Source organism: Vulpes vulpes, chromosome 9, assembly GCF_048418805.1.
Source record: "Vulpes vulpes isolate BD-2025 chromosome 9, VulVul3, whole genome shotgun sequence".
Classification (NCBI taxonomy): Eukaryota; Metazoa; Chordata; class Mammalia; order Carnivora; family Canidae; genus Vulpes; species Vulpes vulpes.
Window position 1 is genome coordinate 97402004 of NC_132788.1, and position 22955 is coordinate 97424958.

The window sequence follows — 22955 nt, forward strand, 5'->3', positions numbered from 1 at the left end:
AGTGCTCCCCAGCTGAAAAGGAAGCCGAGAGTTAAGGGGCTCCTTCTGCCAGTGGCATCAGCACCCCACTTAGCCAGCACACACCATGTGTGGGGAAGGGGACCCAGGCCCATGCTCATCCAACTCTGGCCACACTATGTTCAGGGGAACCAGTGGTGAGGGCCTGAACAGCGCCCAGAAGCCCTCTTGCAGAGGTGCCCAGTGTATCTGGGGCCGGGACTCCCACATCCACCCTTCCTCACTGAGCTCTAGGACTCTCAGGGAAGGAGCACCATGCATGAAGCTCACATCCCCCTGCCACCATGAGCAGATGAACAGGGCACTGAAATGACTGGCCACAGGAAGAGCTGGCTTCAGGGGACCTGAGACCCCTACTACACATTTCCCAAATTTCCCATCAAGTCCAGGTCCTGGCGAAGACCTCCTGCAGGGGTCAGCTTGCCTTCTAGTACTGGGACAGCCCTGTCACTCCGCCGTGCTGGTATGCCCGCTCCCCTTGGTACGTGGAGTCTTGCGACAGTGCCACATCAATCTGTGACTTAAACTCATCGCCAAGGTAACTGTCCTGAAAAACAAAGTTGGGAGCTAAAATGTGCGCATATCGTTCCAGCCTCAAGAACCTGCCCCAGAGAAGATTCTGGAAAACCTGGATCTGAAGCCTAAGTGGCAGGAGATCCACACTGGTTACCTCACCAAAGAACATAGGTAACCCAGGCCAGCTGCCTAAGACAGTGTCGGGAACGTCAGGTTTTAGAGCTTACAGATCCCCACATGGTGTACCTACGGAGGATGCTGTGCAGAGCCATGCTCAGGTCCTTGTGTGGAGGGCCCCCCCAGGCCATCCTGACTTCCCTGCTGCTGGCTCACCTGGGACAGCTCGGGCTGGGAGAGGCCAGGCTGGCTCATCTGGGAGGGCTGGCTCATGGAGATGTAGCCCTGTGTCAGGGCGCCCTGGGAGAAGGGCTGCGATGCCACATCCTGGCTGGCCTGGCTGTTGGGGAGATTCGTCTGGCTGGGTCCAGGGAGCCCAAAGCGGTTCTTCTGGCGCCCCCCACGACCAGTCTTGCCTTTTGGGGTACCCCGGCCTGAAAGACAGCAGTCCAGGGTTCCTTGAAGGAGGTCAGAATCCAACCAACAAACCCAACTGTCCAAAGCCCAGATGTGAACAAACTCCAAAACCAACATGCTTTTTGCCTACATGCTGCCACCTGGCACTCACCTGCAGCTGGCCCATTTGCTTGTCCAAAATATCCTGGTGGTGGCATGGGTGGCATGACCAGGTTGAAGGGGATGGGAATGTTCATGGCAGCCACGTGGCTGGGGCCTGCACTAATCATGCCGATCTGGTCGTGGGTCTGGAAGTACATGTTTGAGGGCCGGCCTGCAAGACACAAGGTGGACAGCAGGTGTCACCCACCACATGCCAATGAGCCAACTGCCCACCCCACAAATGGCAGCTTGAACAGTTGGAATGTCAATCTCATCCTGTCACTGCTCTGAGTGCCATGGTGTTTCTTGGTGTACCCCTACAGCAAAGCCACCTGATAGAGAATCTCACAATTCAATCCCCACTCGACAGCCTCTCTGGGGCTGGCTCCTGGGAACAAGCCTTTTTTCCAAGGGGACTTAGGAGAATCACGGCCTACCAGCATCCAAGACTAAAGCTAAGTTGCATTTCCAACTGAAAAAATAAAAGGGAAAGTTTTATATTCGTGTAACCCACACCCAACTCTCCACCACCACCCAAAAGCAAGAAAAAACCTGAGTGAACAGACCAGTGAATGGCACTGAAGATGAAGGCCCCAAGGTAGCCCCAGAGCTGGGCATATCTCCCCATCTGCACACAGCTGCTCCAAGGGCTGGGAAGCCAAAGGGAGCCAAGGCATGACAGCATAGCCTTATGGTCTGCTCCCTGCCACCCCCACCACCCTGAGAGTGCCTTATCTGGCACCCACGGTGAGCTCAAGGATGAAGGATGGGCCCAGAGCACCCTACATAGCAACTCACTGGATGTAGCAATGACATCCGTCACTTGAGCCCAGCAAACAGAATACTAGGCAAGGAAAGGGGGTTTTCCTACTTCACACAAGAGAGGAACTGTTGGGGTGTACCTGGCCCTAGGATGGCCAGTGAGCCCAGGTGGAGATGAAGCTCAGTGTAAAATGCAGGCTGTGGCACCAAGCACCTGGGTGAGCCAGTCACCCTCTGTAGAGGCTAGGGCAGGGAAAGGCCTTAGGAGACAGGGACCTGGGAGATGAATGGGAACCGTCTAGACACTGGCTCAGGCAAGAGGAGGTGTTCCATACAGCAGGGGTTAATAAGGCTCAGCCTCAGGACAGAGACCCCACCCAGAAGTGTGGTCTCAGAGAGTGCACAGAAACAAGGACCACGCAACTGGAACTGAGGCTATGGGTGGCCTGGAGGAGCTGCAGGAGTGCCCACCCCCCCTACTGAGTGGAGGCACAAAGGGCAAGGTAGGCAGGGAGCACTGTGGCACGGGGCACAGGGGCAAACAGGCAGGGCTGCAGTATGTGCCTGCAAACCTCCATAAGCAGAGCTCTGGTATTTTAAAAAAAAAAAAAAAAAAAAGTTTATGGGACACCTGGGTGGCTCAGCAGTTGAGAGGCTGCCTTTGGCCCAGGGTGTGATCCTTGAGACCTGGAATCGAGTCCCACATCGGGCCCCCTGTGTGGAGCCTGCTTCTCTGCCTATATCTCTGCCTCTCATGAATAAATAAATAAATTCTTAAAAAGAAAAAAATTTGTATTCAGAAACTGACAACCAATTCTCTGATTTCAGACAAGGGAAGGCAACAAAGAGCTTTGTGAGGCAGTTTCTGTGGACTGAGGCTTGGGAGGTCACCCCAGGAGTGATAGGGCCAAAAGCTGCAGGCGTGGGAATGATCAACATGCACAGGGCCAGTGTGGTCCCACCCCACCCACTCCTCCTGCAGCAGACTCACCCTGGCTGCTCCGATCATAGACCGACCCTGGGATAATAGCCTCCCGGGCATCATACATGGCTGTCGTCATGAAGCGGGCTCCCTGCAGAGGGTTTAGATAGGTGAGGAATTTATCACCTTGACACAAGATGAACTCTCTTAAGATCTGAGGGCCTGGCCACCTCCCAGGCTATGCCTAGGCCAACCCTGAGGGGCTTGCTGACCAGTGGGCTCTGGGCCTCACCCACCCTCCTCCACAGACCTGGCCTTTTTTTTTTTTGGCCTTTGATGCTGAACATAGATACGTTCAGGCTTCACCTCAAGCAGCATCATGGCTTCTAAGTCCCCTAGAGCACCCTGGGTTCACAGAATTTCCTAACTGCCTATGTCCAACTCCCTAAACACCACTCATGACTGTGTCCCAAAAGGCCAGGTCTGAGAGCGCCTTGTAACACTTGAGAGACCTGGGGTGGGGGAGCTCTGTGACAACAGGCCAGCTCCATCACTCTCGTGCACATGGACAAGCATGTCCAGCCTCAGCTCACACCAGTCGCTGGTTACACCTGCTACTGCTCACAGCCATGTGCTAGGAACACCAGTCTGAGGGAGAAGAGGGTTCCTGACCCTGTCTTCCTCCATGCCTCTCTGCCAGCCTACACTGGTACTCACCGGGTTGATGGTATTGACCAGCTTCCTGGGCTTGCTAAACTGCATAAGGCTCTCCCGCAGGTTGTTCAGGGGCCCCTCCACCAGCACCTTTTGCTCCTTGTAATAGTTCAGCAGGTGGTTCCAGAGGGGCTGCTTGGACAGGGCCTTTGGGTTGCCCACAATAATAACCCCATACCTGCAAGGTATGGGCATGAAAATATGGTGTTTAGGGCTCTACATGATGAGCGGAACACCACGTAGAACAATGAGGAAAGACTGAACAGACTCAAAATCCACATCCAAGGTGACAGAAGTTAAGCCCAGGCTGCTCTCCCGGCATCCTCTCCCTCCCTGCCTAGACACCTGGCCTGCTGGGGGCAGACAGGTACACTGCTGGTCACAGGGATGGAGCTGGCACTGGAGCCCACTGTGCGAACTGCCAACAGCACACCGGGTATATCTGAAAACAATTTCTGAGGAGCCCAGGTATCAAATGCTTCCATAAGCAGATGAGCTCAGAGGAGTCTCCTTGTTTGCAGCCATGAGTCGGCCTCCTGGGACATCATCACCAGTCCCAGCAGGCTCTGTGCCTCGGGAACCCCAAAAGCCCAGAGCACAGAACTCAATGACCAAGCTGGGGACTGGCTTCTCTGGTGGATGTTCACCCTACCCAGCTGTCTCAGGATCCCCATATGCCCCAGTATTGGCCACCAAACAAGAGAGCACCCTAGAAAGGGGTGGGAGGTAACAGATAACCACCAAAATGCCCTGAGAGGGGAAGAAACCAACGTGTGAAGTGAGCCTAACTCCCAGCTGGTATGGGGCAGCTGAGGACTGGTTTTACTCAAGGTGACAAGGGGCCACCTTATTTTCTGGGTCTCCTTTGCTATCATCATTATTTCAAAACAGGTTACATTCTAGGGTCAATGAAGCATACAAGACCAAAAGATTAGATTCGTGGATTCAATTTTCTGCAGGAACACAACCTGAACTATTGCATTTTGATCTTAGGTCAAAAGGGCCTAGATGACCCTTGCCGCAAAACTGAGGCCACAGAAACCCACCAGGACAGGAAACAAAGGTGTCTCATAGGAATGCATTCTAAATTGCTGCTTGGGAACACTTTACCCTCTGGTGCTGGCAAAGTCCAGTCCTGCCTGTATGCAGCCCAAGGTTCAGCTGTGATGCAAGAACAACCAAAGAGGAAAACCAGGCAGGGAAGCGGCTCCTGGGTGGACCCTCCCAGCTCCAGATTCTGAGGGAAAATCCCCCCAAAGAACTCCTGTGTCAGGAGGGAGGCACCTGCTACCAGTAAAGCCCAATGGGACTCAGGCCTCCATACCTTGCTCTGGTCAGGGCCACATTAAGCCGCCTGGGGTCGTTTAAAAATCCAATGCCTTGGTGCTCGTTGGCTCGCACACAGGAAAGAATGATGAAGTCCTTCTCTCGCCCCTGGAATGCGTCCACGCTGGCAATCTCTACCTCCTACAAGGGACATATGGTCACAGTCAGCCAGCTGGCTGCCTTCAAGGACCCTCTAACTGTGTGAACTGTGTTGAGATACACTGTCCAATCCTACCAAAGAGCCTGACACCTGAAGCCTGCAGAGCCCTGGCACCAGCCACCTGCCTGCTGTACCTGTGAGGAAGCAAGGAGGGAACCCCTTTGACTGAGCCTGCTCCCACCGGGCCTTCATGGTCTCCCGACCCACTCTCCTGGCCTTCCTGGGTTCTGGTTGCTTTTTAACCTTGGCAATCTGTTTCCCAATGATAAACACACACATGCTTGCTACAAAAAACCTTAGACTGTACTCAAATTAACAAAATAGAGACCAACTATCATCGTCACTCAGTCATTACTTTACATTTTGGTCCATTTCTGCAGAGAGAAATAATTACGTTGTCCTGCATCCTGAAAGGATATACACCCTGGACATTTTATCCAGGCGTTGATACAGGAGTGAACAGCATTTTCATAACTATGTAACATCCACTGTAAGGCCGGCACATAATCATGCCATACGTTTCAACTTGGGATTACTTTAAGTTTTTTTTTTTTTTTTACTTTAAGTTTTGCTCTGAAAACTATCCTGAGAAAAACCTGAAGGAACATGCACCCCCCCGCCCCCCAAACTGTGCCGGTTCACAGGCCGCAGGCCAGGAGGTCAAGTCAAGGTCCGCTTCTGTGGTGGGACCCAGCAGGCCCGATTGGGTGCGCGCACCTGGTAGAGCTTGGTGTGCAGAGAGCCGCTGAACTGCATGTACTGCACCAGGTAGGAGCGCTGGCCCTCGTAAGGTGTGATGATGCCAATCTGGTCAGGCTTGGCACCCGCCTTTAGCAGCTTCGTGGTGATCTTCTCCACGTTTGCAGCTTCCGTCCTAAGAAAACCCGCCATTCAGTTCCTAGGCGGCACCCGTGGGCTCCTGAGACTGAGGCTAGAGACCATGGGAGGTGTGGGGCCGGCTCCAACTCCAGGGCAGCCCTGTGAAGGCCCACTGCACGGACAGCTGGGCTCCCCATCATTTACCAAGGGAGTCACGAGGGACAGAAAAGCTTCACACGTGAGCTTAGCAACTTTTGCTCAATAGAAAAACACACTGAAGATGGAAGGTGGAAATATGCTGTTGGTTTAGGTGTCCACAAAGAATGGGGATAAGGAAGTAAAAGAAAAGCTTCAGAAGAAAGAATACCTTAGTGGTGGTTAGTGGCTATCTGCCAAGCTGCCACTGAAGCCTGCAGATGTCAAGGGCGAGTCTCTGCTTACCTGTTCAGGTAGGAGGTGCCTGAGCTGGCGATCTCCTCTTGGCCCTGGGTCACGTAGAAGAACATTGGCTTATCAGGTTGGGGCCACTGGAAGTCAAACCCCTTCTTCACTCGATCAGCTGTCATGGGAAGGAAAAGAGGTAACACTTCAATTTAGAGTAAAAAGCCACAGCATATTTTGACTGAGTACAGATGGAGCAATGCAGAGACCACTCCATCACAAACAGAGGCACGTGTGAGAGCAGCTGACAGCAGGCTCTGGGCAAGAGACCCTGGTCGATGGGGCCGTGAGGTGGCCATCCGGACAGGTCTATGGCCCCCAAACACCCTGGATGAAGTGAAACTCAGTTGCCTGGCGCACAATGCTGGCTCACTCACTGAACATCTCACTGGTTGATGCTTTCTCTGGCCTGTTTATGGAACCTTTCTCTGGCCTGCCTACCCTCGGGTCATGACGTCCCTATAATTGGCTTTTGTGGACGACACTGTTGAGTCAATTTGATCCTGTCATAGACCAAAGACTATGGACAGATGGGTCTGCCTCTGGACTCTATCTTAGGCACTGTCCCCAGAGTATCCTGGCAACTGCAGTTTTAGAGTAACTCGTGACACCTGGTAGTGTAAGAGAACACCTCCATTGGGCTCTTCATGTTCACCTTGGCTACTGTGGGCCCTGTGCATTTCCTTATAACTTAAAAATCAGTTTGTCCATTCACACACCCCACTCACCCCTTTGGGAATTATGGAGTTGCACCTACTCTCAGCAGCCTGAGAAAAATGGCATTTTTGCATCAAAACACAAAAATCGGGGAACCTGGGTGGCTCAGCTAAACATCTGCCTTTGGTTCAGGTCATGATCCCAGAGTCCTGGGATGGAGCCCCGTCAGGATCCCTACTCAGGGGTGAGCTGGTTTCTCCCTCTCCTCACTCATGTTCTCTCTTGCTATCTCTGTCCCTTTCTCAAATAAATAAAATTTTAGAAAACCCACAAAAACCCAGCCTATCATCAATGATCCATTTTATGTCAAGCTGAGAAAGAGGCCTTGTCCATTTCTATCCTTCTAGCAAAGGCAGAAGCCAAGGCTAGCTCTGTGGCGCATTAGCTCAGGGGTTTCTGGCAAATGTTTAGCCACTGGAGTAGTGGCGGCAGGGGCTGATCTATTAATGCCCGCCAATTTTTGTAGTGCAAATGCTCCTCCTACAGCTAAGGCCCAGCCACCCCAAGAGTGGGTCTGGGTGGGCACCAGCATTGCCTTGAACAGAGGTCACCTCAGGACACAAGGAGGCTCCTGTATGCTGGTCAGGTTGTGTTTTGGAGTTCAGATACTAATTATACAGGTGTGTTTACTTAAAGAAGACTCGCTAAACTGAACACTTAGGATTTGGGCACTTCTTTATACTCTGATGAAGAATTAAAAAAACATGTACTTGGGGTACGAGGGTGGTACCATTAGTTATGCATCCAACTCTTGGTTTTGGCTCAGGTCATGATCTCAGGGTCCTGAGATCAAGCCCGGAGTTGGGCTCTGCATTCGGCAGGGAATGTGCTTCAGATTCTTTCTTCTCTCTCCCTGTCTCACAGAGCAGGACCGGCAAAAGTGAGAATCAGTGCTAAGTGGTAGCTTTCCCAACTAGCATCCAATTGCAAATAAGTTCCCTGTGGCCTGGCTCTTCCTAGCCCTACCACCCAATGGACCAGCAATGTTCTAAGCATCACAGTGATGGTAACAGTCCCATCAACTCCCAGGACCGCACCACATGGCAGCTTCGTGGCCGGGCCAGGCACGCACTCTCAGCCTCCATCTCACCTAGACAGCAGGCCAGACAAGGCTGACATGGCAGGCTGCTGGCATGAACCAAACATTAAGAACGCCAGTCTCAGGACTCTTTCATACTCTGAAAAGTTGAGGAATCCCAATAGCTACCATTTCCATAATTTTACTCTACTGAAGTTTACTGTATTTAAAAACCTAGAAACACAAAATATGTATGAATTCCTCTAAAAATAAATATCAGCAAAATCCTTTTTTATGAAAAACAACATTTCCCACTAAAGTATATTATCTATTGAGTTTCTGCAACTCCGTTCCCAAATGGTAGACTGCTCCTGCAGCCAGTCTCTATTAGCCCTGCCAGTAGCACGACTGGGCCTCACAGATGCATGTGGCTGGAAAAGGGAAGAGTGTTTCATGACCTTCCCCACAATTATGAGATCCTGCCTGATTCCAAACCAGCACTGGATAGAAGGTCACCCTGCAGGCTTGAGATGATGGTGGTCCTCCTCGGCCCTGCCCTTGAGACAGCCTCAGACTTTGTACCATCCTTGCTGGCCATCAGCATGGGAAGTACTTGCTCACCAAGTCAAGCAGAGCTTCCAGAGACTCCACACTCCACAGATATTTGTCCACCACAGATCTCATCAGAAAAGCCACTTAGCATTAGAAAGACTTGATCAGCTGAGTTTTCCAAAATTCCGATTTTCATTTGAATTCTCAAGGTTTTACCACTGGTGATAAATACCGTCAACTATTTTCCTTGAAGCCACAGGCTGGCTCTCTTTGATCATTTCTGGGAAAGCACCTGTTGAACACCCCAGGCTGAAGGGACCGCCCACAAACGTATCCCTGAGTCCTTTTCCAAGCACCTACCACAACTGCCAAGTGTCTTAGTCACGCACAGGGTCCCAAGGATGTGCACCCAAGGGGTTAGTAAAGTGAGTACTCTTTGTTGATTAGGGCCTTGCCTGCTGCAAGCATGTGGCAATGAGAACACACGGGCAATCTGAAAGCACTGTCCCCACTCATGCTGCAGCAACAGCCAGCCTTCCAGGGACGCTTCTGCACCTTCAGCATAACCAGACACATGGCAAAAGGGCACACGATGCCTCAGTGTTACTACAAGAGTAGTTCTGACCTCAGTTCCGTGAACCCCCAGGGCCCGGGCTCTGAGAACAACAGGGTCAGGAGTGGGAGGAACCGTCAACTCTGCCACCTCCTGCTCTGCATGCTGTGTGATATGCCCCTGCTGAGAATTCTCATGTACTGACTCCGCATTTTATAAGGATAAGCTCCCCCTAGCCCACCCCGCAGAGTGGACATTGCGTCCTGTACACCACTGGAGCTCTCTGAGGTGACCCCTACACATAAGTGATTGCCATGTGAGGCCGCCTGGGCAGCGACAGCAGGTTTCATTCCCAGGCCGTGTTCCCTCTAGGCCCCCCACTCTGGGTTAAGCACTACCTGCAGTGACGCCATTCTGAAGAGAGCCCTCGTAGAATATGTTGGATGGGAAGGCACTGAGCGCAGGGTGCATCCGATACTGGACCTGGAGGCGGATGGGACGGATGCCCAGCACCACCAGGCGCTCGAAGAGCGACTGAGATAGTCCAGCCTTGGCTGCTTTCTTGCACATCACCACGGGGCCCAGCTGGCAGTGGTCACCCACGAGGATGAGCTGTGGGGAGAACCCCACACAGGTGAGGAGCTTGAATATGAAACGGCACAGACACGCGCTCATGGGGGCACTAACCCGGGTGCTATACGACCACCTGGCCATGTGGATTCAAGTAGTAAGCGTTGACCAGGCACAGGACCACCCACCACATACAAGTATCCTGATTTTCCTAACAAAGTTCACCTTATGGGCAGCCTGGGTGGCTCAGCGGTTTAAGCGCCTGCCTTCGGCCCAGGGCGTGATCCCGGAGTCCCAGGATCAAGTCCCACGTCAGACTGCCTGCATGGAGCCTGCTCCTCCCTCTGCCTGTGTCTCTGTCTCTCTCTCTCTATCATGAATAAATAAAATCTTAAAAAAAAAAAAAAGTTCACCTCATGCCACTTCTCTTTTACAAAAGACCTGTATTAATATGGTTATGGCTTTCATCGTAAAAGCAAAAATTCCCTTCAGATTTCTTTCAGTTGTCAAAAACAGGTACTAATGTAGGCCTTTTGCAAAAGCCAAGTGGCATGATGTGAACTTTCAGAAAGTGCAGATATTCTTCACTTTATTTTATTTTGGCTTATGAGAGGTTTCAAAGCAATGTTTTACTTTTGGATAGCGGGGAAACCCACATATGAAACACACAGACGTGCACTCAGGACCCAAAAGAGATGCTGGGTAGGGCACTCATCCTTCCAAGAACCCCTCAACTGTGCATCCCTCTGCTCTGTCAGGATATCATGGTACATAAAGCATTATCAAAAACAAACCCCAGCACTGAGAATCACACAGAACTGGAACAAGAGAACACACACATTTTCAAACAGGACTACAGTGAATGGCCCACCTGCTTGGCACCAAGGACGACAGGGACCATGCATTCTGGCTCAGTGGCCTGGGTGCTCTCGTCAATTAAAATGGAGCGGAACTGCATCTTGGCAAGCCTTGGGTCCCCTGCACCCACACATGTGCAGCAGATGACATCTGCATTCTGGAGACGAGAGTAGGTGAGGCATCAGGGCACCTGCATGGTAAATGTTACCAGGCCCCAAAGGGCAGACAGGACAGGACACAGATTCACACCCTCCCCGACACCTATGTAAACAGGCTGCTATCCCACCTGGACAACATCTACGTCCAGGCTCTAAGTGATCGTACTTTATCACAAAAACCTCTCAGCACAGACGTGGTTCTGTGCCTAAAACAGCCTCTGAGAGGCAGTGTTGAGCTGAGGAAACCTTGGTTGGTTACAAAAGAGCAGGAGAGTGTTCCAGACCCACCTCCAGACCAAGATGTGCAACCACTGAGAAGACAAATATGGGAGGGTTCGAAGTTCTTTCCCAAAAGCAAAATAAACTGATCTACAGCTTCACATACTGGGACAGTCCCACAGCCAAACAGAACAAAACAGTGCTGAGGCTAAGAGCTCACCATGAGCAGCTCCCTCTCAGCGGTACGCTTCAGGGCCCGGTACCGCTTCTCATCAGCAGATGACAGCTCCCCCGTCTCATCCTTCAGCTGCTGTAGCTTCTGTAGCTCTGGCATGCTGGAAGCATGGTGACATGTCAGCAGGCACGGGAGGCATGTGTCATCAGGGACCGCGCACGGGAGATGTGCTGTGCTTAAGGTGGGCTATCCAACACCCACCTGTCCATGTTCCTGATCTGGTTGTGCAGGGCCAAGAATGACACTGGGGAGTCGATGGCCTCACGGCTCTTGGCACAAAGCCGTACAACTTTCAGCCCAGTCTGGTGGATCTTCTCAGTCAGCTGATCCACAGCTATGTTACTCGGAGCACAGACGAGCACAGGCCTTCAACACAATGTGAATGAACGTCTCAGAGCTCACCCAGAGGAAATTCAGGAAATGCTAACTGCCAGGACTGTTGTTCTGAATCACAGGCAACAGAGCCCCACTCGTGATCTAAGACTAAAGCCAGGAATGAACAAAGCTGAAGGAGCTAAAACCCAACTGGTCTGGCGCTTCCTGTTCCCACCTAGTTTTCACATTTCTCATGTGCAGCAATACTACTAACAGGATCCTGCATCCTCACCCTCCTGTCTGCACCCTAAAGACTTTCAAAGCTCTGAGGTGCACACAAGTACAAAAGTCAAGATGCACTAACACACTGACCCACTGTGGCCTCTACCAGAGCAGCACACTTGCTTATTAAAAGCAACCACAAAGATCAGATCTTACACAGATAATGTAAAACACAGAGTGCCAGGTAAGAGGGGCCCCCAGGCATCCCAGCAGACAGGTCTCCCCCACCCCCACCTTGGATGGTGCTGAGCCCTACCCATTGCCCTGCCGAGCAAGGTGATAGACGATGGTGGCAGAGGTCACCGTCTTCCCTGTGCCTGGTGGTCCCTGGATCAGGCTCAACGGTCTTTGCAGCACAGTCTTCACAGCGTAAACCTTCAGATAACAGATAAGTGCTAGGCTGCACCCAACCCTGGGGAGTGAGGGGGGGCTGCCCATCCAAGCAGGCTCTGCCAGCCAGGCCCCTTCTGGTCCCCAGAATGGGTCAGAACCTGAGAATGGTTGAGGTCGGGGAGCCCCTGTGCCGTAAAGCGTTTTGGCAGCTGGCACTTGATGATCACATCCTCCACCTCATGCCCGAGCAGTTTGTGGTAGATGTAGCCCGACACAGAGGTCTCATCCACGGCGAACGTTTTCAATGCACTCTGCATCCTGGAAGGAAAACTCAGGGTCAGGGACCCGTACAACCATGGAGTGTTTGGTGTGAGGCCTGGCCACTGCAGATGAGAATCATCCAGATGGTGGAGGTGGCAGCTGTGCCACCAGCAAAGCACTGCAAAACAGATGCAGTAGTACCTGCAGGGGCAAGGTGGACATACCTATCAAAGGAGGTTGACTTCCATACGAAATCCACCTGGAAATTATGAGTCACCTCCACAGGTGCACCCACACTGCTCCGAAGCTCAATGGCGATCTCATCGCCATAATCTGTGCCACCGAGTTAAGTTTCATCATTGTCAAAAGCTGGGTTTACCTTTCTGAGGAGCCTTCATTCAGCTACTGAGAAAAAAGACCCTCCCCTGTGCCCAGCACAGAAAACCCAGCCCACCTGGCCCATGTTCTCACTGACAGTCACCACCATGGTGTCTGCGCCCCCTACTGCCAGCTCCTGTAATCCTGTGAGCACTGGGGCAGCACCCAGCATGGAGCAGGCCAGGATTCTGATGGAGCCTCCAGAGCCCCAGGACACAGAGCTGGGCAGGCCCTGGCCTCAGGCCAGGCAGTTCTTTGATCAGTTTGATACACATGGTGCACCCTCAGAGTACAACTGAAGAAAAGACTCAGTGGCAAACCCCATCACTCAGAGGGACTCCCACCACCGCCAGCCACCCGCGGAGTCCTTTCCTCCCCGAGGCGACCCCCACACAGGCCACCTGTGCTCAGGATGAGCTCGTCCTTCTTTACACAAAGGATACTATCAGGGACCTTGATGACGTGGCCGATCCCTTTCCAGAGGGGTGCCAGATCCCCTTTGTACCTCAGGCATATCTCATCCCCCTGCATGAGCCGCATGTCTTACAGAGAAAACACAGCAAGAAAGTTAGCGTTTTCAACATGTGCCAAGGCTGCCACCATGAAGAGTTCAAATTAAGGGACACTTTACAAGGGTGAAACTAGGAATTTTATGCTACTTATGGTCACAAATATTTTAAAACTTAAAATCACCTCTTAACCAAATTATGACTAAATCCTCATTACCAGAGTCAGTCTTGGGTAAAGTGAAGTAGGCGATTCTCTTCTTGTTAAGGCCCAGGTCCCACCTGACCGTGATGTTATCTTGAGTCTGAGCACATGAAAAATAAGAGCCCTGTTAGCCTGAGACACAGACACGGGCCTGGACTCCTCGTGTCTGGGTTTCCACAGGTGTGTGCCCTACGGCGACCTTACGAGCCATGATGTCAGGGTGCAGCACACAGCACCCAACAGCCTGCAACACCAACAAGGGCACATCCGGGAGAGAAGCCATTAGGACCCCCAGAACCCGCTCAAGATGACCAGGAGACCCCCACACGACGTCTGCTCTCAGAGGTGGCTTTTCTGTGAACCGTGGAGGGAGAAGGAAGCTGGCGGCCGATCCTCGGAGCTCCCGCTTCCTACATGTGTTCTTCAGGAGACTGGTACAAGGAGTGCCCTCAGCGTGCCATGGGCTCCTCAGCTCCGACTCTCATAGCCGTGGGCAAAGGCTGCGACCCCAAATGCGAGGGATTTTTGTTGGATTTTAAATCAGAAAACACTCGGTGTTTAGCTCTGAACAACCGGGCGTCTGCCCAAGGGTCACTCCCTTGCCTGCCCTCAATCCACCGTTCTGTCTCTCAGGGCACTGCGCCTCTGCCCACGTCAGCGTCCGCAGTTTGCAGAGAAAACCGCCCTCCCCAGACCTTAGGAGAGACGCTGTGTTAAAATGACCGAAACCCTCCTGCACACACCACATCACCTGGGACTCTTTCAGTTTCTTATCGTAGTCGGCCTCCAGCTTGACCAGAGGGCCGAATATGTTCTGGTACTGGTAGGCATCCTCGTACCGCAGGAGGACATGCTGCGGCTCCTCGTCCACGCCCGGCTTCTCCAGGTCCTCCAAAGTGGCAGAAGGATTTTCCTAGAAGACAAGCACCACAACTGTTCTTCCCCATTTTCACCTACATACAAAAGGAAGTACACACAGGCTCACTAGTCATTAGAAGAACAGGCCATAGCCACCACCTATCAGAACAAGCCAATGTCAGCCTGTCATTCAGAGAGCACTGGTGGCAGGTGGTGTCCACCCCACAAAGAGAGCCCCTCATGTGATAAAGTGTATGTGGCACAGGGAGGTGGACACGGGCCTGGGTCTTTGCTCCCCCTTCAGCTGTCGCCCCTATTCTTCCCTTGCCCAGGGCTACACCAGCAGGGTGAATACTAGCAAAGACACCCCAGGTACACAGCCTGACACACCTGTATCAGCAAGTGACTATATTCTCCAACAAATGCCTAGTCCCTGAACTGGGAGAGAGAATACCTCTTTTGGGCTGCCAGAAAGACCACTAGTCCTCTGGCTGTGTAAACAGAAGAGGAGGCCCATCTTTTCCCCCCACCCCAATTTCCTCCTGACCCTGATTAGGGGTGATACACTCGTCCTTTGCAGGGACAGAACAGTATCTAGGCTGTGTGTGTGGCTATAAACAGAAAAGGTGAAATAGTTCTGGCCATCTGAAAACTGAAGTAGAAAGGTACCTTGCTAGATGACAGTTGAGAACTATTCTGACTTGCACTCAAAGTGAAAATAAATTCACATTTAAGATTTTGGATTATTGGGGGCAGCCCCGGTGGCTCAGCAGTTTAGCGCCACCTTTGGCCCAGGGGCAGATCCTGGAGACCCGGGATTGAGTCCCACGTGGGGCTCTCTGCATGGAGCCTGCTTCTCCCCCTCCCTGTGTCTCTGTCTCTCTCTGTGTGTCTCTCATGAATAAAATCTTAAAAAAAAAAAAAAAAAAAGATTTTGGATTATATGGGCTCCTAATTAAAGTTTCTAGCCCAATTACAAAAACTTTATCACAAAAGCTGAACCAAAAAAAACAAAAACAAAAACAAAAACCCACCAAACCAAAAGCTGAACCAGACCCAGAGAAGGGCTTTCCTGGAGAACTAGGTCTGTCACATGGGGTTGGCACTGAACCACCCAAGCTGGAAGCCCCTCCTCTTCACTCATCCAGCTGCTGTGGGCCCTGCCTCTCTGACCTTTGTGACCTGGATCCCTTCTTCCCTGAACATTCACCCCTGGCTTCAGACATGTCACAGGGCCAACGAGATCTTAAAGAATCCGCACAGTCCTGTCTCCCCAGGACTACCTCCTCTTGCCATGTCCACCCACAGTCGCCCATAGCCGTCCACAGCCAGTTCTGGTCTTCCTCCTTCCTACCACCCACCCTCACCCTCTGCAACAGGAGAAAAATTCCAGCAACCGGAGCTATCCATTCCCAGAGGCCTGGCAGGAGGTGCCTGTGGGATTCCATCACGGGGCCATTCCAGGTAGGGATGGCAGTCTCTCCCTGGAGTTCCTTCCAGAATCTCTCCCGTTGTGAAGCTAGTCACTCCCAGCAGCTCTCCTTGGACAAGAACAGTGCTGAGGCAGATCTGCATTCTCAGCAGGCCCTCACCTTCCAGAGCTCCTCCAGCTTGTTGATCTGCTGGGCGGTGATCTGCCGAGCCCGCAGCTGCTCCTGCTCAGAAGGGATCTTGACCAGCCAAGAGAGGAAGCAGCGGTCCTGGATGAGGGGCTGCCACTGGGAGCTATCCCAGTTGATGTCCTTCAGGCTGCTCTGACTGGCGCAGGGCTGCCTACAGAAACCAAGGGCAGGGGAAGCCAGGGTGAGGGTGATTGCCACCCCCAAGGCTTACCTTTTATCCCAAAGTGACGTTCCTTGCATTTTATTATGTGATCATATTACCTTTAAATTGCTAGTAATCACTGCCTCTCCCCATGCACTTGAGCTCTGAACTCTTAAAACTCCTAACACTGTTTTTACAGAATTCTTTTTATGATTTAACCAGAACACACCCCAAAAGTAACTCAACATTCCCAGTTCTCTTAACTAGCCCCAGCCCCCAAATATCCTCACACCTCTCTAATGGGCAGAACAGGGCCTACCGGGGCCAAGTGCCCCCACCCCCTCTGAATGGGGGGCTCCGCCCTCACCTGCACAGCAGCACCACTACTGAGTCAGCCTTGGCAGGGATGAAGCCAAGGAGGAAGACATTGCGGCAGCCACAGTTGTAACACTCCAGGACTGTCTCCCCCAGGGGCCCATCCTTGTGCAGAGTCACCTCTTTGCATTTTGCCCTCACGAGGTGATTTACAATGTGGCTGAAACCAGGAAATGATAAATAGTTAACACCCAAAGTTTGGCTTTTCACCACTTCCAATTTTCGAGCCCCCCGTTAAAAGTTCCGGTACCGTTCACAGTCCATTAGCAGGGGCGGTCACACCTCATCCATCTGGCATCCCAGGGGGCCAGCCCGCCCCTGAACTGGCTCCCCACTGAGCGCAAAAATCAATCCGACTTGAACAGCCTTTAAGGAAAACTTTCCTAACACGTTTCACATAGTTCCTGCTTCTTTTTTTTTTTAGTTCCTGCTTTCTGAAATCCTATGTATGGGGCCTGAATGAACCTATCAGTGGGGCCAAGGCTGCTGTCCCGGAGAGGCAGGAGGCCTGCCCCTTCCTCGGTTCCTCTCCGCTTGCTGAGGCTTCTGGGCTGCTGCTGCTCTCGAAGAAGTTGCTTCTCCAGGCCCCTGTGCCTGCTTCCAGGAGCAACAGCCCCTCCTAATTTGCTGCAGGCCAGGAAACTTGATAACCAAACGTATTAGAAACCTGAGGACAGTAAAAAATATAGAGCAGCGGGGCTCAGGGCTACTCTCAGGAAGCACAAGGCCCGCTCTGAACTGTCTGAAACCCCACTGTCTCAGCTCTTTCCTTGCTGCTGGGCGGCTAGGACTCTGTTGTCCTTCCCATTTCCGGGACACAGCTCACCTACACCTGGGGCTTGCAAACTCCGCCCTAAGACAATCCAGCCGGGCATGTAGCCCACAGGTGGTGCTTGGCTCTGTCTTAGGCTCTCCCAGCTACCTACAGCCTTGCTGCGGGTTGGTCAGACACCAAGCACACCTGCCAAGCTTCCAGACTGCCCTGCTGCTGCCCTCCCTCACCTCGGGGAAACCCCTTCTGTGACAAGCTTTAGCTCAGATGCCACATTCTAACTCTCTCTAGCTTCATGAAGCCAGCCGTCACCACTGTGCACCCAGAGAACACCCACTCTTCTGAAGCTATCACAACCGGGCATTTTTAACCAGACTGATTTCCTCTGGTCTTTTCTGCACCCGCCCCTCCAGGTTACACTGGAAGCTCCCTGAAGGTAAGTGCCCCACAATTTTTACAATCTGGTCTCATGCAAAAATGCAGTGTGGTTCACAGAGTCTGTTTTCTCTTAGAGGCTTTTGCTCACTTCTCTGATCTTGGCTCTACTGACCGGAAGCTGGGGTTGCCAGCTAAGAAGTTTTATTTAATTGCTTTTCCTGCAGGAGAGGAACTAATGCAAACACAGTAATGCTGAAATTACCCAGAACATTCTGAAAATGGGATATGAATCCGGTTACCCTGAAGATGCTTTTCCTTTCAAATCTTTAGAATTAAGTATTAGCCCACTTTCTTGCCTCACTCAGAACCCTACAATTCGCACTGCTAACTCTAAGATGACAAGAGATCAGATCTGACCACTGTGTCCTTAGGCAGCACGCATGAAATGGTGAAGCCTGGCCTGCAGCTGTTGAAGACACAGGAAGGGTGGGGACTCTGTGCAAATATACCTGCCTATGGGGTTTTGTTACTGTATGTCTCTAAAACACGACCCCCAGAAGATGCTCCTTTCTTGCTGACAACCTGGAGCTCTGTCTCACAAGACTGTTCCACTTCTCCAGAACAGTGCTGTGAGTTGTCACACATCACAGCAGCTCTGGAGAAGCCACCAGGACTGGACCCTCCCTTGGAATCCAAGCACCAGCACAAAACTGGTCTCACCCCAAACACAAAACAAGAGACCCAGTCACAGCTGCTGCTGATCAACAGCAGGAAGGGAAGCCCAGAGACGACGGTCAAGTGAACTTAATTTAATCCGATGATTCAGGATCTGGCCCGTATTAGCCTCAGGACTGCTCCGATGAGCTAAGGCCAGAGGGAGCCTTCTCAGGAAGTGGCTCCCATGGATGCCCATTACTGTCTTGGGAACATCCTCCCCAGGCACCCAGTAATGAAGATGAACGGGCGTGCCAGGAGCTCATCTTGCAGAAAAATATAAATAAAAACGGGGAAGGAGAATTAAGCCAACCCTACTTGCATAATAAAAAGAACCACAGAGAATAAATCAAGGGTAAATACATTAAGGCATTCACACACCACCATCTGTTTCAAGTTAAACCAGTCACAGAGGAGGGGAAAAACCAGGTTTGTTAGCGTGATTTTATATTGTGCTTTGCTTCAACATTTCCATAATTTACACACAAATCTGAGCACAGCATTGATTAAAGACACATGCACGGTCTGATTATCTACCTGCCAGAAGTATTTCCACGCCCGTTACAGAACCACTTCTTGCTGGTGTTACAGTAAACCACGCAAGCAGGATCGTGTATTCCGCAGTAACTAAAAAAGTCAAAACATCAACAGTTAAATCTGGAAGGTCTCTCTCTGGTTTTAATTTGGCAAGATGTAAAATTCTTTCCTCTTACAACATTTTTAAATTTTTCATTAAACACATACTCAAACCCAACAATCCCACTAGCAAAATCCAATCAGTTAGCAGCAGAGACTTCCCAACCCCTACAAAGCAGAGAAGGGGTATACAGGGCGCCGTGGAGGCTTCCGAGAGAAGCCCTAGGCAATAGCAAAGCCCCTGCCAGGTGAGGGGTGAGAGCTGTGGAAAATGCCAGGGGAACCCAATAACAAGGTCTGACACCCCAAAACAACCCCTAGCCACCCCGCTTTGGCCTTAAGTTTCAGGAACCATGACTTATAAGCAGGAAAATCAGCATCCCTGGCTCGGAACACACAAGTCGAGCGGTGCATTCACAAGGCACTCCACTCTCCAGCAGAGGGCGCCATGCTCCCGGGAACGCTTTGCTCATACCCAGCAGCAAAGGGTCTCTGGCTGACTTGAGCTCAAGCTTAAAAGGAGCACCTCAAGAGAGCCCCCAGCCTCATTCTTCTGAAAATCAACATATTAAAAACAAAAAATGGCTAACCACGGAGTTCTTTATGTGTATAAAACCAAGACTGAGTCTCAAGAATGTGCTCCAGTCAAGAACCTTACCCCTCCAACACCCTACACCATGGGGATAGCTGGGAGGGTGAGGGGTGTCAAACTTTAACCACCTGCAGCTTTACCAGAACCACTTCTCCAGCATTTGTGTAGATAACAGGAATACTAACACATACGTAAAATCATTTGTAAAGGAGTGAAAAAAGAGCCAAAATAAAGTTAAAAAGCCGAAAGAAAGAGGAAAGAAAGAAAGAGGAAAGGAAGGAAGGAAAGGAAGGAAAGGAAGGAAAGGAAGGAAAGGAAAGGAAAGGAAAGGAAAGGAAAGGAAAGGAAAGGAAAGGAAGAAAGGAAGAAAAGAAAGAAAGAAAGAAAGAAAGAAAGAAAGAAAGAAAGAAAGAAAGAAAGAAAGAAAGAAAGAAAAGAAAGAAAAGAAAAGAAAAAAGAAAAGAAAAGAAAAGAAAAGAAAAGAAAAGAAAAGAAAAGAAAAGAAAGAAAGAAAGAGAAAGAAAGAAAGAAAGAAAGAAGAAAGTCTGCCCACAGAGCAGCGGAAAGAGCAGCACTCTGTCCTGTGGCGGGCACAGACTTCAGAAGGTCAGCATGCCTGGGAGACAGGCAAGACAGTGCTGGAGCCCAGGCCCAAAATGGCACTGACTTGCCAGGTGCCCTGTACAAGACCAATCACCTCTTTTGGTCTCAATTTCCCTGTCTACATATAACAAAAAACAAGAATAAGTCCATTCTTAAGGGTCCATCCAAATATAAGGGATAGGTCCTGCTACAGATGAGAATTCCAAACTTGGTCAACAAGTAGTTCTATCCACCGACTATTCAATTCTAATTTTTCAGAAGTTTTGAACAGATCAGAGAGGCAGATATGTTAAAGTATCCTATGATCATCTCTTCATAAGAGAAATCTTAGCTGCTTTTACCCTCTAAACCCAAGGTAAACCCTTTTTACCCTTACACCAAATATAAGTAGTTCATTTCAAATGAGTGAGTAGGACAGGTACTGGGAACCACGAGGATCTGACAGAAGGCAGAGAAGGGAAGCCTCTCCCCTACCCTCTGGGGGAATGAGGGTATGAGGGTGCTGATCCCACCCTCCTGCCCAGTAACAAGGACTATGTATATATAGGCCTGAAGAACCTCCTTATTTTTGTAATACCAAATGTCACAGTTCACAGTCTTAGATGGACTTCCAAAGCCAGCAAATCCACCTGGAATGCAAAAGCTCTGGGAGGTGAGTCTGTGCCTCTGCCATCCGCCCTTACCTGCAGGCATGTACAGGGAGATCCTTTGTGTAATAGGTATCTTCTTCATCTTCTTCAAAGTTCAACTCAGCCAACAACTGGCTGGTCTTGGCCACGCTGTCATCCACGGCCCCATTCTGCAGAATGCCCTCTGGTCCACCGACCTACAGCAGAATAGCAGCATCACCATGCAAGGCTGCAGCTCTCGGGCCTTAGCCCAGGCACACGACTTCTCCCCAAATGAGCAGCCACAAGCACCTTTCCATGAAGCACTGGCCTGCTCACTACTTTGAAACAGTTCAGCTTCTTCTGATTGGAGTTTTCCCACTCTCTGCCTCCCTATTTAACCTACCTGGTCAAAAACAGGGTGCTGGTGGCCTAGGTCATCCACCATGCCTCTTGCATATCCCGGTCCAACCCCATCTGGTCACAGAGACATGACCCAACCAGGATGCTGAAGAAAACACTTCATTCCCATGACTGAGGGCCACAAGGAACAAGATGACTTTTTACAAAGCAGTTGCAATCCCCTCTGGGGACAGTTGCACATGTCAGGCCAGACAGCCTGGAATCCCACCACTTGAGAAGGGTCCTGTCAAAGCCTAAGCCAGAAGTAAAGGTTGTGTACACTGGAGATGTGGGACAGCAGTTCTCTCGTTAGTATTTCCTCCACTGCCAGTTTCCCTCTCTGGAGGGCAGCCCTTCTTCATTATGAATCAGAAGTTCAACGTTTAAGACAACCTTCCGAAATGAGGCTATAAACTTACTCCACATATTACCTTTTGTATGTTACAACAGCAAAAGCATAAAACAGACGATTTTAACAGTAAGCCATGAATTTCACAGGCACTTCTCCTGAGCTCAAACGTCCATTCAGAGGCACATAGATTCAGTTTGCCAGAGAGTAACAGGCATTCCTAAAGCCACCTCCAGGAACCTCAGGTGGCGGTCAACAGTCCTTTTCATCTCTCCCCACAGAAGGAGGAGATGACACATCTCCCACACAAGGCTGGGTCAGGCAGCAGGAGAGTGGAGTGGTGATGAGGACAGGGAGGAATGACAGGGCAACCCCAGGGCACCAGGTCTCTCTGTGAGACAAGATCTGACACTGGTCTCCTTCCCTCAAAAAGCCCCTGCCACCTGAGCTATGCCATGTGGGCCCGCTCAAGCCAGCAGCGCCTGTAGGGCCTTTTTCCCTGTCCACTGCTCCAGCCAAGGCACCTGTAAGATTCTAAAGACAGCAGCTCAGGGGCACCTGGGTGGCTCAGTCGGTTGAACACTGGATTCTTGGTTTCAGCTCAGGTCACGATCTCAAGGTGGTGGGATTGTGCACCCCCCACCCCCACATCGGGTTCTATGCTGCTCAGTTTGGTTAGGATTCTTTCCCTCCTCCTCTCCCTCCGCAGAGTGTTCTCTCTCAACAAAATAAATAGTATCTTTAAAAAAGAGATAAAGAGGGGAATCCCTGGGTGGTGCAGTGGTTTGGCGCCTGCCTTTGGCCCAGGGCGCGATCCTGGAGATCCAGGATCGAATCTCACGTCAGGCTCCCAGTGCATGGAGCCTGCTTCTCCCTCTGCCTGTGTCTCTGCCTCTCTCTCTCTCTGTGTGACTATCATAAATAAAGAAAAAATATATTTTAAAAAAAAGAGATAAAGATAGCAGTTCTCTTGGGAATGCATAAGTCCAGAATCAGGAGTGCTATGCCCCTCAGGGGGTGTTCCAAAAATTGCAGTGGTGCATTTGGGTTGTAAGTAGGAGGTCTAAACCTGTGTCTATAATGGTCTCAGCCCAGACCAGAACCCTATTTCAGAGCCTCTGCCACTACTTTAATGTACTTTTTTCAGGTAGGCAACAACCAATTGAAACGCAAGAAAACCATGCTTTGTTCGAAGAAAGAAAAAGTTTTTTCAAAGAAAAATCAAAATTAACTTTTGGATTTTAATGCAGATAAGTTAGTGCTATAACATAATCATTAACATTTGTGAATCCCTGATATCTTTTTAAAATTATGGTAAAATACACACAATATAAACTGTACCATTGCAACCATTTTTAAGTGTACAGCTCAATGGCATTAAATACATTCGT

General features: G+C 50.7%; 1 protein-coding gene across 4 annotated transcripts in view; it reads right to left on the reverse strand.

Annotated features, from left to right (window-relative positions):
* UPF1 (UPF1 RNA helicase and ATPase) overlaps positions 1-22955 on the reverse strand; it is a 36700-nt gene that overhangs the window by 2009 nt on the left and 11736 nt on the right. Inside the window, exons 2-23 of one of the 4 annotated variants that reach the window (XM_025989593.2) lie at positions 20889-21031; positions 18912-19001; positions 16503-16670; positions 15964-16144; positions 14265-14426; positions 13529-13613; positions 13246-13344; positions 12649-12757; positions 12322-12481; positions 12087-12205; positions 11435-11599; positions 11219-11333; positions 10635-10778; positions 9592-9805; positions 6354-6471; positions 5811-5967; positions 4932-5074; positions 3611-3785; positions 2963-3044; positions 1220-1381; positions 868-1085; positions 443-565 (exon numbers count right to left, since the gene is read on the reverse strand). In XM_025989593.2, the coding sequence (XP_025845378.1) occupies positions 446-565; positions 868-1085; positions 1220-1381; positions 2963-3044; positions 3611-3785; positions 4932-5074; positions 5811-5967; positions 6354-6471; positions 9592-9805; positions 10635-10778; positions 11219-11333; positions 11435-11599; positions 12087-12205; positions 12322-12481; positions 12649-12757; positions 13246-13344; positions 13529-13613; positions 14265-14426; positions 15964-16144; positions 16503-16670; positions 18912-19001; positions 20889-21031 (3129 nt within the window). In that variant the 3' untranslated portion in view covers positions 443-445. Of the gene's footprint in view, positions 1-442; positions 566-867; positions 1110-1219; positions 1382-2962; positions 3045-3610; positions 3786-4931; positions 5075-5810; positions 5968-6353; positions 6472-9591; positions 9806-10634; positions 10779-11218; positions 11334-11434; positions 11600-12086; positions 12206-12321; positions 12482-12648; positions 12758-13245; positions 13345-13495; positions 13614-14264; positions 14427-15963; positions 16145-16502; positions 16671-18911; positions 19002-20888; positions 21032-22955 lie in introns of all 4 variants that reach the window. The other 3 variants (XM_072721160.1, XM_025989592.2, XM_072721159.1) reach the window with 3 other exon arrangements.